The sequence below is a fragment of the Ipomoea nil genome, unplaced genomic scaffold (assembly GCF_001879475.1).
Source record: "Ipomoea nil cultivar Tokyo-kokei standard unplaced genomic scaffold, Asagao_1.1 scaffold2422, whole genome shotgun sequence".
Classification (NCBI taxonomy): domain Eukaryota; kingdom Viridiplantae; phylum Streptophyta; class Magnoliopsida; order Solanales; family Convolvulaceae; genus Ipomoea; species Ipomoea nil.
In genome coordinates this window covers 1,696,631-1,711,334 of record NW_017618850.1, presented here as the reverse complement: position 1 = coordinate 1,711,334, position 14,704 = coordinate 1,696,631, and the positions used below count along the sequence as shown (strand labels likewise).

Genomic DNA, 14,704 nt, shown 5'->3' with positions numbered 1-14,704 from the left:
GGTGGAAGCCTTTTAGAAACTGATTTCTGAGTGTTGATTTTGTGAATTCTGGATTTTCTGCCTTGTAAATTCGTAATCTCCCAATCCGAGTTAAAGGCTTAAATGTGAAATCTCCAATGTTGGAATTTCCATTTATTGGTGGAAGCCCTTAACAATTAACTCAAATCCAGATAATGATGATCTGGAGTGAGTTCCTGAATTTGGATTTGTTTGTATAATTGTATATGTTATTATGTTTATCAGTTTATGGATGTATGACCCTTAATTGCTAATTGTTAAATCTGGAAAAATGATGACACAAACTACTGTGTCTAATTCTAGATTCTTTGTATGTTTAATTGTTTATTATGTGGCTGTTCTAGTGTTCTGTCACACTCACACAACCCAAAAAGTGAAATCTAGTGCCCATCTTTGTAGATGGAAAGTGCCACTCAAATGACTCAATCTGCACTTCCACCCTCAACTGAGGAGGGGCTTGGAGGAGTAACCCAAGGCACAGAGACAAATGCTCCTCAACAGCCTGAGGTTAATCCTGCTGTTCCTGCAAAGAAGAGGAAGAATGTTGAGTCTAGATCTAAGGTTTGAGAACATTTTGAAAAGATCTTTGATTCTGAAAACAAAGTAATAAAGGGGAAATGTATATACTGTGCTAAAGTCTATCAATGTGAGAGTAAAAAGCATGGCACTACCTCTTTAAGAAATCATATGGTTGCCTGTCTAAAAAATCCACATTCTAAGGAGACTAGGCAGTCACTGCTTACTTTCATTGCTGTGACAACATTTGATACTCAGGGGGGTTCTGAAGGGGTTGTTGGGGAGTTAGGGACTTGGATTTTCAATCAGGAAGCCATTAGGGGGGCATTATGTGAGATGATAATTATTGATGAGCTTCCATTTAGGTTTGTGGAGGGGCAAGGGTTTAAAAGGTTTATTTTGGTTGCTTGCCCTAGATTTTGTATACCTTCTAGGTGGACAATTTCAAGGGACATTTACCAAATTTACCTTGATGAAAGATTAAACCTTAAGAAGCTGTTTAGACTTAACACTCAAAGGGTTAGTTTGACTACTGATACCTGGACCTCTATGCAGAGGATCAATTATATGTGCATTACAGCCCATTTCATAGATGATCAGTGGAAGTTGAATAAGAAAATCATATCCTTTGTCCATATTTCTTCTCACAAGGGTGAGTATATAGCTAAGGCATTAGAGAGTTGTTTGATTGACTGGGGGATTATGGATGTTTTTTCTGTCACTGTAGATAATGTTTCTTCCAATGATACTGCTATGGGTTTTTTTAAGTCCAAATTGTTGTCATGGGGTGCAACCACTGTTAGGAGTAAGTACATCCACATGAGATGCATAACCCACATTTTAAACTTGGTGGTCCAGGATGGGTTAAAATTTGTAGATAATTCTGTTAAGAAGGTGAGGGATTCTGTTAGATGGATGAGGAACTCACCTGCAAGACTAAAAAAATTCAGAGATCTTGCAGAACTGTTTGGGGTGGAAGCCAAAAGTTCTTTACAACTAGATGTTCCAACAAAATGGAACAACACCTACATGATGCTTAGCACTTCCATACAATACAAGGCTGTGTTTGATGCATATTCATTGAATGAGCCCTCATTTGCTGCTGATCTGGGTGATTCTGTCCCTTTTTTTCTTGACTAGACATCTGTTGAATGCTTGGTAGTTCTGTTGAAAGGGTTTTATGAGATGACAGTTAGAATCTCTGGTTCTCTATATGTCACCTCTAACAGTTTCTTCAGTGAGATATCTGATTTGAGTTGCATGTTGAATAGCATGATTGTTGCTGGTAGTGCTACAAAAGTAATGAAAAATCTTATTTTTGATTTTATCATTTTCAGTGGTTAATCTGATTATTTATGAATTTGTGTTTGGCTATTTGTATTTAACTCATTGTTTTCTTAGGTTATGGGATCCCAAATGAAAACTAAATTTGAAAAGTATTGGGGAGATCCTGAAAAAATGAATTCCTTGATCTTCTTTGCCAATATCTTGGACCCAAGAGATAAGTTGGAATATATGTCATACCAGTTTGAGGAACTGTATGGTAAAGATAATGGGAAGAAGTGTTTAGAGAATGTCCAAGCTGCCATGGTAGAATTGTTTGGTGACTATGCAGCAACCTACTCTGTCAATGTGCAACAATCATCTTCTAGTAGCCAACCAGATGTGCCTCATGTTCAATCTCATACCACAATTGGTAGACCTCAAAATATGTTAAAGAACAAACTAAAAAGGCAAAAAATGGAGGCTAGTGGAAGCTATAAAGAAACAGAGCTTCAAGTCTATTTAAGTGAAAAAATTGTTGAGGACACTCCTGACTTTGATATCCTTAGGTGGTGGAAGCTAAATAGTGAGAGGTTTCCTACTCTCTCCAAAATGGCAAGGGATATCCTAGCAGTTCCTATTTTCACTGTTGCCTCAGAAAGTACATTTAGTACTAGTGGAGGGTATTAGATGCATTTAGGAGTTCTTTAACTCCTAAAATTGTGGAGGCCCTAGTATGAGCACAAGACTGGATGAGGTTACCAAATCAACCAGTTAAGGTTGAGGAAAATATTGATGATTTTGAAAAGCTTGAACAAGGTAATTTATTTTAATTTTTCATTCTGTTTTTACCTTTTTAACTTTGCATTCAAATTCTAATTTATTTGTTTGAGGAAATTTCAATTTTGGTCATATGACTATAGGGGTCTTGTTAATTTCAGTCCAAGACTTTTAAAAGTGTCAATTTAGTACCTTAACTATGTAATTTTTGTCAATTTTGGTCACTCCGGTCAAATTGCCAGCCAAATTTCGCCAGAAAATTTTAATTGTTAAAATAATGAGGGTATTCTGGTCATTTCATGTCTCTTTTCTTCTTCCCAGGCAAGTCCATCCCTTCCTCTCCCGTTTCTAGCGAATGCAATGAACTAAGATGATGCGGAAAGGAAGCTTGATGATATTAAAGATAGGGTTTACAGGGATATAGAACGCCTAAAATGGGAGAGAAAGGGATGGACTCGCCGGAGAAGAAGAAAAGAGGCTTGAAATGACCAAAATACCCTCATTGTTTTAACTATTAAAATTTTCCGACGAAATTTGGCCTGCAATTTGGCCGGAGTGACCAAAACTGACAAAAATTACATAGTTAAGGTACAAATTGACACTTTTGAAAGTCAGGGGCTGAAATTAACAAGACCTTTATAGTCATATGACCAAAATTGAAATTTCCTCTTATTTGTTTTTATTTGCACTTTGCAGACTTGGCTAGTGGAGTAAGTCGAATTGGAACCACAGGATCTGGGGCTGCTGGTTTTCCCCTTCCTACCATTCTTGTAATGTTTTATTTACACTTTATTCACTAAATTATGATTTTATTTTCAATGAGAAAAATTGGATTAAAGAGCAAGGTTATGGATTAATGGCTTGATAACTAACTAACAATTCAATTGTTGGATTTGTTGTTGCCTATGATAAGTATGATCCCATCAGGTATAAGTGAATATAACTGTATCAGCCTACTGCCTATATGAATGTCATCTCATCTGGTAATAACAGTCACTCTACCTTAGTCCCTTATTCTCAAGTTTTCAATATGTTATTCCTCTTTACTGATTTGGCTATGATGATGCTTCCACCATTGTCTGAAATGGTTTTGGGTTGGTATGTTGCTCATTAGTTTTAGTTTGCATAATTGCATTCCAATGTCAGAATGTATGATTCAATGATTGTATAAATCATTTTGCACTTTTGTCATTTATAACTTTAACTAAGTAACTTTGTATAGTTGAATAGTTCTATCTTTAGAGTCAGACTTAAGTTTGATATGGAATTTTAGCTAGTATTTTACTTATGTTTGTTGAATATTAAATCCGAAATTACCCGAACCGATATCCGAACCGTCCGATATCTGAATCACAAAAACCCGAAAGGAATATAGTCCAAAAATAGTCGGATAGGACTTGGATTAAGAAAACCGAAATCCGATCGGGTGGACTAATCTGTAAACTGAACCGGACCTGAACCGTGCACATGCCTACATTTTAGCTAGATTGCAATTCAACACAAATTCTAACAATTTCATGGAGAACAGTTGTCACTCTATAACTAATCTACCTCTATATATGTAGGCAAAAATTCAGATTCTATAATCCATCGCGATTGAATGAATACCAGAACAGGCTTATCTTGTGTCAAAGATTCACGGTTTTTGCTCCAAATAAAGCATTGCAGATTTAGTTTGCAGACCACCATGTCTGGATTCTCCTTAGAATGCCGACCATTTTTTCATCAAATAAGACCATCATCATCTCCTGTCTTGGCCATCATCATCCACTTGGGAGTCTTGGTTATGGTTCATTGGGTTTTCAGTCTGCCCCATCCGCTGATAAAACTGTGGCAATGATTGAAAATTGATGGTCCCATATCTCCCCTCCTGGGAGAGACCAAGCTCCAAACCTGGCAGATCCTCCTGACTAAAGCTTTCTGGATTTGGGAATTCAAACCCATGAAACCCCAACCTCGGGTTAGAATTCAAGATTTGGTTCCCCAACTCGCAGCTCGAGTTCTGCACAAAAGACCATGCTCCATCGTCAGGTGGCATCTGGGGTCTCCAATCACTTGTAATTATTCCTCCAAACTCATCCAACCTCGAATTCAAATTCAAGACAGAAACAGAGTTCCCCTGTTCCGAAACAGAGCCCCCTGCAGCTGCCACAGCCAGAGCCGAGGCCGGGATAGTCCCCGTCCCTGTGGCCGCCATGATCGCCGGTTCTGCCTGCTGTAAAAGCCACTGGATTGTCTCCCCATCAGTCTTGTGCCCCAACTCTCTGGTCAGCTGAAATATCCTTGCTGCGCACATGGCCGGCATCCTTATTCTTCTTCCTCTACCATCCACCTTTTTATGCCTGTCTTTATTACTACTTCTCTTTGGAGCTTCTTGCTTCCTTTCTTCCTGTTCTTTACTCTCTGCTGGACTTTTAAGCTTCATCTCTGCTGCCTTGTTTTCTCCCATTTATGGATTCCTTTATATTGTGTGTTAGGGGTATAATAGGTACACGGGCCCTCTGCGCATAAGAGACCTTCTCTAAACTATACAACACAACAACTAGCTTGGTTGGTGTGAGTGGATGTACACTCTCATCACTAAAGAGAGGTCGAGAGTTGAATGGATCGTTATATCGTGCACCGTGATAAAAAACGGCGCCGAGTAAAGAAATGACGAGAAGTTACAGTTAACGGAGTGTGTATTTTTTGTGTATTAATTACCAACTGAAACTACAGTGTATCTAAACTGACACTGCCTCACGTATTATATTTATATTATTAAGTGAAACTGCAATTGAAATGAAATGAAACCGTAGTTGTGTTGAAACGAAACTGCAATGTATACAAAATGAAATTGAATAACAATTTCACATATTTCAGTGTATATTACCCAGTGAAACTGTAGTTATATCAAAATCATATTGTAGTTGTGTTAAAATGAAACTGCAGTGTATGTAAAAAAAATGAAACTGAATAACATTTCACGTATTTGAGGGTATATTGTGCAATGAAGCTGTAGTTATATTGAAATGATCATGTAGTTGTGTTTTAATGTAACTATAGTGTATATAAAATAAAATTAAAAAACATTTTCACATATTTGAGTGTATAAATATCGAATGAAACTGTAGTTATATCGAAATGAAACTGTAGTTGTGTTGAACTGACAGTGCAGTGTATACAAAATGAAACTGAATAACAGAGTTGCTTTTTGAGAAACGGAGCGAAACGGCGCGAAAAGGGTGTCGTTTCTTTCATTAAACAAAACGACGTCGTTTTAAAGCTCGGTGCATAATCGATTATGCACCGCGGTGCACAATATAATTTGCCGAGTTGAACCTCCTCTCGTATGGTCAGCACTTTGCCCCTTAATTGAGCCGGCCTGGTGTGAACGAGAATTAGTTTGAGTATTGTACGGGCTTAAAAGGTGTCTCCTACGATTAGGGCTTGCTCAGGACACTTCGTGGACAAAAAATCAATACAACTCAACTTTTCTAAACATATTTTTATATATAATCGGCTCTGTTTGGCAAACCTAGCTGAAAAGGTATAAGTTAGGAGCTGAAAGTTGAAAAGGAGCTGAAAGCTGAAAAGCTATAAGCTCTGGAGCTGAAAGCTGAAAAACTATAAGCTCGGAGTTAAAACTGAAGAGCTGTTAAACTAGCTGTTATGATTGAAAGTGTTTGGTAAAATTAGCTTTTTGATAAGTTGATAAATGTAAAAGGACTAAAAAGGACATCTTCATAAAATTTAAATTAGTTTGCTTACATATTAAAATTTAACATTTTATTTTTAAAAAAAGTTAACATTTTGAAATAAAACTAATAGCATAATCATGATCTAGCCTCTCATAATGAAGTAGCAAATCCACTTTCCAAACTAATGCAGGACAAATGCTTTTCCAAACCAAAGTCTTTCCATTTTCATTTTCCAACTCAAATTGATCTATTTTGACAATCATTCATCCATTATCCGTTGTGAGCTTATAATATATCGATTTCTTCATTTTACTACGGAGAAGTCGAATCCACTCTGACCCGATTCAAATCGGGTATGGACTTCACATATTTTTGTACCACAAAATAATCACTTACAATGTTATTTTATGTTATTTTTTCCAATATTGTGCATGGGACAAAATATTACCGTGAAATTTGACTGATAATTTTATTACATTAAAAAGTTTATTGAGTGACGATGGGGTTTAACTTAATGCGATTTGTTTATTTATTTATTTTTTTTTCGGATAGCTGTTTGTAATTCACAAGAGACATGGTTTCAAGAAACATTTAAAACCCAAAGAGAAATGATATTCTATACTGTGGTTGGTGTGCTATTTTATATTGTGACGTACCGGTTTGACCCTTCACCAAATTTTGTGTTGTAGTACAGAATACATTTTAATTTTAGTACATTCATTATTTTCACAACATCTTTTATCTGTCGATTTCATCATTCCGCTTGGTTTTGTATTTCGTTATTATTATTATTTTGTTTAACATTTGATGAAAATTAAGAGATATTTGACAACTAGTACATGTGTGTTGGTGGTTTTATCATTTAATAGCATTAATAGTTTATAATAATTTGTTTGGTATGGTTGATATTTAAATTTTGATAAATATTGATTAGTTTTTAATATTAGTATATTTGAAAAATTTTGAATAATATTCATATTATCTAATTTGTTAATTAAATAATATCAAAAGAGTTTGAACTTATCAAAACTCTCTATCCTACAACTATAAATAGGGTCTTTCATTTCTATGTAATCACACATCACTATTGGAAATTATTGAATTTCCGACCACCTGAAAGTGATCTTAAATCAAGTCGAAAGCCTTGTTCTGACCACTTTTGGTATCCGGAAAAACCTTTGTTGCTATTTTCGACCACATTTTGGTATCAATTTGCTTCAAGATCACTTTCAGATGGTCGGAAATTCTATAATTTCCAATAGTGCATCCTGGGAAATAATCATGTAAACTATCTGAAAATATTATTCAGAGATCACAATAAAAATGTGATCCTGAAAGTAGATACCCCTCTCCATGAAGATCATGCATGTTGATCCAAACCTCTATGAAGATCAAGCCATTTGAACTCGGAGGCCCTTCAATGAAGAACAAACATATAAGTTCTTTTTGGAGATCAAGCCACTTGAATTCCGGAGGCCCTTCAGTAGTGGAGTGTTCAAGGCATCCAATTAAAGAACCAGAGGGACCATCCAGAGACTTGTACCTACACTGCTTGATACTCAATGTAACCAGAATTTTGAATATTAATATATTTTATTCAATTTTCTTTGTTCACAGGTACATTATTATATAAGTTTATACCTCATATAAAAATTTTCTATTGATTTAATTTAAAATTTATTATTGTTATTGTGGAACTTGCTGACAACTGAAAGAGAAACTTGTGTGCTTACAATGTGAATAAAATGAAAATACAGAGTAATAGGATTTAAATTTTATACTTTTTAAATTATTATATAGATATAAATTAATGGTAATATATTCAAATACAGATATAAATAAATTGTATTTTTTAATAATTATATAAATATAATTAATAAGTAAAATAACCTTTTGAACTAAATAAGTACAACTTGTAAATCTAAAATGGTACTCCGTACTATAAGCTATTTTCCAAATCAATTAATTTTTAACAAATTCACCATTTAGCAAACACTCCAAAATAAAAGTAGCATCCAATATAATATAATAATTGTGTAGTGTACTATTGTTGATGGGTTACTCATTTGCATAAAAGATTCTTCTATATTCCAGTTAGGTTTATTATTTAAAAACGTTAAATTTTTACACACACAAACGTAGGATTTGAAAAGTGTTTCACCAAACGTGAAAGAAGAGGAATTTGATTCTGATTTGGAATTATAAAATATTACAAATAAGTAAACAAGGCCTCAACAACTTTTTATTTCGATTTTGTTCTCAAAAGTGCTAACTCAATGATAAGTGTTCAAACGTGTTATAAATATAATTAAGTGTGGACATTATGAGTTGATTATGTAACTGATGTAACGGTCACATTTATGTCTACCATTATTACCTTCCGTTACAAATGTATATTATATATATGTTTGTTTTAATATGAAAAATACAGATGAATGGACCTATCCTCCTTTTCTCCCTCATCTTTCTATTGTCTATTCTGAATATTCTCTTAACACGTTATCAGCACGATGCTTTACCCAATGAATTATCAGCACTGATTCGGCCGATAGAACCCGCTCGGTGTTGGCGATGCTGATGTGAGTAACGAATAGACGGAACAAGTTGATGCCGGGAGGAGAAGGAGATGAGATCGAATGCTTCTCGTCGACTTCTTCTTCTGCGAATCGGAGCAAAGCCGATGCGAGTGGCTCAAAACAAACCTCCCGTTCGAATTGGTGGGACCCGTTTTTGGTCTGAACTTCATTAACGGTTCTGTTACCACCAAGACCGATGAGATGAAAATTCAGCCAGCGGCGGAGGAGATTTCTGTTTCAGCGGCTGAATCTGGAAGTGGATCGAAGTTGATCGCCATCGCCTTCGATTTCCGCGACGAGAGCACCTACGCCGTGAAGTGGGCAGTCCGGCTAGAACTACCTCCGACCCGGCGACGCCATAATCCTGCTCCATGTTCGTCCCACCTCCGCCATCTACAGCGCCGTTTGGGGCGCCATCGACCTCTCCGTCGTGTCGGAGGCCATGTCTGCCAACGACGTCGCGCAACCGCTGGTGGAGGGGAATATTCCGTTCAAGATCCACGTATGATTCGGTACTACAGAGAATCAGGCCATCTATCGGAATGTCTCCCCAACCCCCTAAGCACTTCGAGCGACGCCAAAGCTTCCGCGATATTCAGCATGTCATGATCCCGAAGATCAATCTGTTGGTCGTGAAGAATGCGATTGCTTTCGCAGTTCCGCCTCTACGAATTCGAAGGAGGAGCCTAGCATATGAGCATATCGATCTATTGATATTGTATATTGAGGGAAAGTACGAGTCTCATTTGTGCTTTCGTGAGAGAGATGCAAATGTTTCTGGAAATGCGTAGACTCCAGCAGCACAACAAACAACAACCATCCACAATCAATGGAACATTTTAAATTGACAATCTTCGTCAAGTTCAAGAGCTAAGTACTCTAGTCCTCTCTCTATATAAATATTGCTGCTCTGTTCATATGATTGATTTGGGCACATTATTTTCTGCTTAGCTTCCTGAACATATGACTTATTAACAGCCTTGCATGCATTCATGAATGTATTCGTCACCACTTTATTTTGCCAACCTGATTTGAATGCATTGCTTAAATACACAGAGCATGGCGCATGAAAATGCTTGCAGCTACTGAAACATTATATTGAGGGAGTTTGACATGCAATGGATTACATTGGAACACTTCAGTATATTTGACATGGTTTATTAACTACTCACATTCTTTGTATTGTGTTTGACAACTGCTGAATGTTGAGTGTAGTGTTTACTTGCTATATGTGTGTTATTAGGAAAATGGAGTAATGTTTATTATGCTGCACCTTTAAATTCAGCTTTTAATAACACTTTGCATAATTCTGGTGCAAATTTATGGTCCATGCCATTTGTCAATATGCTAATACGCAAAATGCAGCTTAGAATGGTCCTAAGTCTTTTCTCAATCGTTGGACTGTTTTATTTGCTGGTCTTGGCCTGGATGAATCCGATGAAGTGAGGAAAGGAAGTTGTGAAGTTGCTCTCAGCATGCTTGAGTCCAAGAGATAAGTTGCTTTGGATTCATATATTGCGCCTGCACTTGTAGAATCATCGTGGTTACACCCAAGTATTACAATTATTTTCAAATCTCTATGAGCTAAGTATTTATTTTCCTGTAGAAAATATTTATATATGCATATATTTATGTGATACTCTGTGCACTGTCATATTTATATATGCATATGATAATCACACCGTGGATAAATTCTATCTTTGAGAAGGAAATATGCCATGTCCTTTAAAGCATTATGATTGCTACATTGTGATATGCTTACTTGGCATGACTACTCCATATATTGTATATATGGTGATTTTATGGTGCTAGTCTTTATTTTAGAAATCTATTTACATGAGTCATTGAAATAAATCTCAAATCTGAATATCCAAACAAGATGATAGTGCTTAATTTTTTAATATAGTTTTGCCCAGAAGGTAAACTAAGAGCACTAATTTATCTGTCACTCGTTATCTTGCCCATCAGTTATGATTGTCACATTGTACTCCAGTAAAAGTACATGACAAAATTATGCTAAGTGTTTGGTCATTGGGCTATTTTTTTAATAAGGTCTGGAAGATCCTGAGTGTGGATTGATCTTTAAGGTGACTAATGGCTCATGAATGAAGTTTGCAACTTCTATTTCTAATGCTATGCTACTCTCCAAAAGTCAAAATTGACTCACATCATGTTGGTTTGCCTGAAGCAAACAAGTTGTGACCTTGTTTACACATAGTAATCACTGCCTGAAAATTCTGACAGACGCAGTTTGAAAATTAAATTCGTGAAAAATACTTGTTGAACTCCTTTTGGCATGAAATTTTTTCTGGAAAACCTAGACTCGTGATATTTGATGTCTGTAAAAATATTTTGTTAAAAATATGCTTGGGTTATTCCAGAAAAATTTGTAAAGTTTTGGCAGTGTGCTGCCAATTATTTTTCTGCCTGGAGCAATGTTGTGAAAAATTTCAGAAAAAATACTTCCACACCTTGGATTGACATGAAACTTTTTATGTACGTTCTAGACTTGCTGAACTACATATCTGCCAAATTTTGTGTCAAAATGTGTTACCATTTTCCCCCAGAAAATTCTGCAATCCAGGTCAAAATTCTGAAAATTTTTTTGCCGTTTTCAGCTTGTATATCTTGCTATTTTGTGATGTTTTCATGCTGATATGAAACTATGAAATAAAATGAGAATTTGCTTGGAAAAGTGCTGTTTTTGACGCCTCGAAATAGGAATGAATGGGCCCGGCAGCGAACATATGCTCATTATTCTTCGGCGAACGGTACTTCTCTCATTTTTCTAATTTATGAATTAATAAACAATATCTCTTGTCATGTCATGCCTTGTGTGTACCAAACATGATATTCTTTATTTTAATGGATGTGCATGACTCAATTGAGAGTTTGGTGTCCAAGACATAAGGGACAATTATATCACATGCTATTGCATGCTTCTCTTTAATTGACAACTTTTAGCATATAATCTCTTGATTAGGCTCATATAAGAGCTTTTGTTATTTCTTGTTGACAATTAATTATTTGCTATAGGCCATAGCTATTGAGATTTATCACCCAACTTATAAGTGGGAAAATAGCATGAATTCTCAATATGGTTAGGTTGCACCTGTCGTTGCTAAACCTTAGCTTGCTTGTGATAATAGTTAAAGGCGCTATGACATGTTTACAGTGCTAGTTTTTGCTATAGAAACTTTTTGACATGAGATTTGGGCATATGATATTTAAATTTATAGCCCTCATTGTTTTGTATATTTATTTGCCCAGAAGGTAGATTAAGGATTTTAATTCTCTAAGTCATCCTTTTAGGATGAATCTTGACAATGAATTCTTGACCAAAAATGGTCAACCTATCCCATCAATCCCCGAAGGATTGCTTGACGTTACTATGAGTCGAGTTTTTTTTTTACTAAGTCTAACTCGATGCATATCACAAATCAATCCCTCAAGGATTGTTATACCCCCTTTTTCACTTAGTACGTGGTTTCAAAAGTAACATTTCCCTATCTGCGTTATTTTATTTGCGCAGTCTATTTTATATCACCACTACAACGTACCTCTAAAAGGGCTATCAAAGAAACCTCCGTCTATTGATTACATACCGAAAGCCCATGATAGGGGATCAATACATATAAGTGGGTACGTTGACTGCATTCCTAATGAAGATTGTTTCTCGGCATTAGGGGGAGATAATATACTACTCCGTAGCTTTTTGGAATGCCAAGAAATTTCATAAGAATAGAAACATCTTCATTATTTAAATCCATGTACTAGTTAGATTGAACTGGAAGTTCAAAAGATAATCTATTTGCGATTTTAGCAAATAATCTGCCAAATACATCTATTGATCATACCGATCATAAAAGAGTGACTAGGTTCCATGTACCTTCCCCAACATGGACCAAATATATCTACCGATACTCCTTGACGCCAGAAGTGTAGGAGATCTATCGATGAAAAAGATATGAATTATAATACTAGATCTAGTAAAGAAATATTGTCACTCTTGAAATAGCTTGAATAATTATGTCCTGCAGACGTTCGTCCAGATGACGAAAAACCCTGGTAAGACTTATAGGTGCACCAAACAAACGTAATACTAGGGACGCGGAACGACCAGATCAAAATATCTTTGGGAAATGTTTAGAATCTGGTTGTTTTAGAAATTGCCATTATTTTTACAGATATGGGAGTTTTACAAAAAGGTTATAGTTGTCGACAACACAATTGCCATTACAAATTGCTCGTTATATGATAATCTGGATCCAGAGTTAGGCACCAGAAGTGCCATGACTATTTAATATATAAAGGAGCAATTAAGGCATAGCTCGACTCGCTAATATGAATAAATTCTCTTTATAGCAATACACCATTAAGCGTTAACCCTGAAGGTTACAAATTGGTGTGTGCATGAAAGAGAAGTAAGAATAACAAGGTGATATGATATGCAGCGAGTTTGTAGCCCCTATGGGTTCACGCAGAGACCCTTAATTGATTTTAATCAAATATACTCTCCCACGGTAAATGGCATTAAGTTCCGCTGCATAATACAATTGGCAGAATAATAAATTTAGATATGCAGTTAAATTTATCTTGAGAAATCCTTGATGGATTCATAATTCTCGAAATGAGGATTTTTTAAGTATTATTATGTGTCATTATTTATTCTTTAAAGGGTTGCGAATGGAGTTAATATCCTCATTGAAGGAATAATATGTACCATTGTGTGCTCGATAAAGGGTTGTTAATGAACTTATTTATTATTTATTATCTCAGTCAAGATTGATGGTGTAAACATCAATGGTATATATATAAAGAGCTTGATAATGTCAGCTCATGTTTAAAGACTGAGACTTTTGAAATAAAAAGCTTGTGAAAGCTATAAGTATTATCTCGACTTGAAGATCGAATTTTTCTTTGAAGTTTTTTTATAGACACCAGTCAGCCTACATCTAAAAATGCTTTTTCACATGTCTATATGCATATAAGTGTCATGTTTTTATCAAACTAAAGGTTGCCTAATAATCTCCTGAAGCAGATAATGAACCTTTTTTGGACTTGAAGTCCCTTACTTCATTATCGTTGGAGCACCATTATAGAACCAGAAGTTCCATAATTGTAACATATTTACGATGAAATTGATAGCAAAATCTAGTGCTCCCCTACAAATGAAGTACTTGAATAATAATTAACATATCCTCCGGTATCTTCGAGATACAAAGACATGACATTTATGTAAGAAACCATGATACAGTTTTAATAGGCTACTTGGGTACTGGCTATTTTGTTTGATCCCCGCAATGCCAAGTCCAAACTGGTTTTACAATGAATTTCCCTAAATGATCAAAATGAGGGCAATAGCACTTGTGTTGCACCAATGTTATATGAGCTCTAGAAGAGCTATATGATTATTGTACAAGATTTTTACTCTAGTGACAATCCAAAAGATTTGTCCAATCAATTTCTTCAAATTTTGAAATACATTTTATCATGTCGAACTTGAAGATTGTTATCTTCAGGGGGAGACGGGAAGTACATTTACTTGAATCAATCCGGAAGATTGAACATAAAATCCTGAAGATTAAGTCATAAAAGACTAACAGTTGCGCACTATTTGCAACGCATAAATACATAAATATCATGTACTCTTTTCCTCACTAGTTTTCTCCCATTGGGTTTTTCTAGTGTGGTTTTTAACGAGGCATGAGTATGAAATAATAATGTAAATGGGAAAATGTTACAAAATAATTGCTTCAGTCGACAAACCCCAAAATCCTGAAGATTATGCAGTTTGCGCCCTGAAGGCTTATGGTTGTACTTTTTTTTCCCTTAACTAAGTTTTTCCCACAGGGTTTTCTTAAGTTAAGG

At 35.6% G+C, this 14,704-nt stretch overlaps 2 protein-coding genes across 2 annotated transcripts; one reads left to right on the top strand and one right to left on the bottom strand.

The window, feature by feature from the left end:
* Positions 1 to 417: 417 nt before the first annotated feature.
* Positions 418 to 2,468, top strand: LOC109152492 (zinc finger BED domain-containing protein RICESLEEPER 2-like). The gene is made up of 5 exons (XM_019300191.1): positions 418 to 579; positions 793 to 1,645; positions 1,697 to 1,833; positions 1,936 to 2,390; positions 2,456 to 2,468. Exons 1-5 carry the CDS (start codon positions 418 to 420, stop codon positions 2,466 to 2,468), a joined length of 1,620 nt encoding a protein of 539 aa, XP_019155736.1.
* A 1,729-nt stretch (positions 2,469 to 4,197) lies between these two features.
* Positions 4,198 to 5,026, bottom strand: LOC109152500 (transcription factor TCP20-like). The gene has a single exon (XM_019300196.1). It carries the CDS (start codon positions 5,024 to 5,026, stop codon positions 4,319 to 4,321), a length of 708 nt encoding a protein of 235 aa, XP_019155741.1. The 3' UTR covers positions 4,198 to 4,318.
* Between the last annotated feature and the right edge of the window lie 9,678 nt (positions 5,027 to 14,704).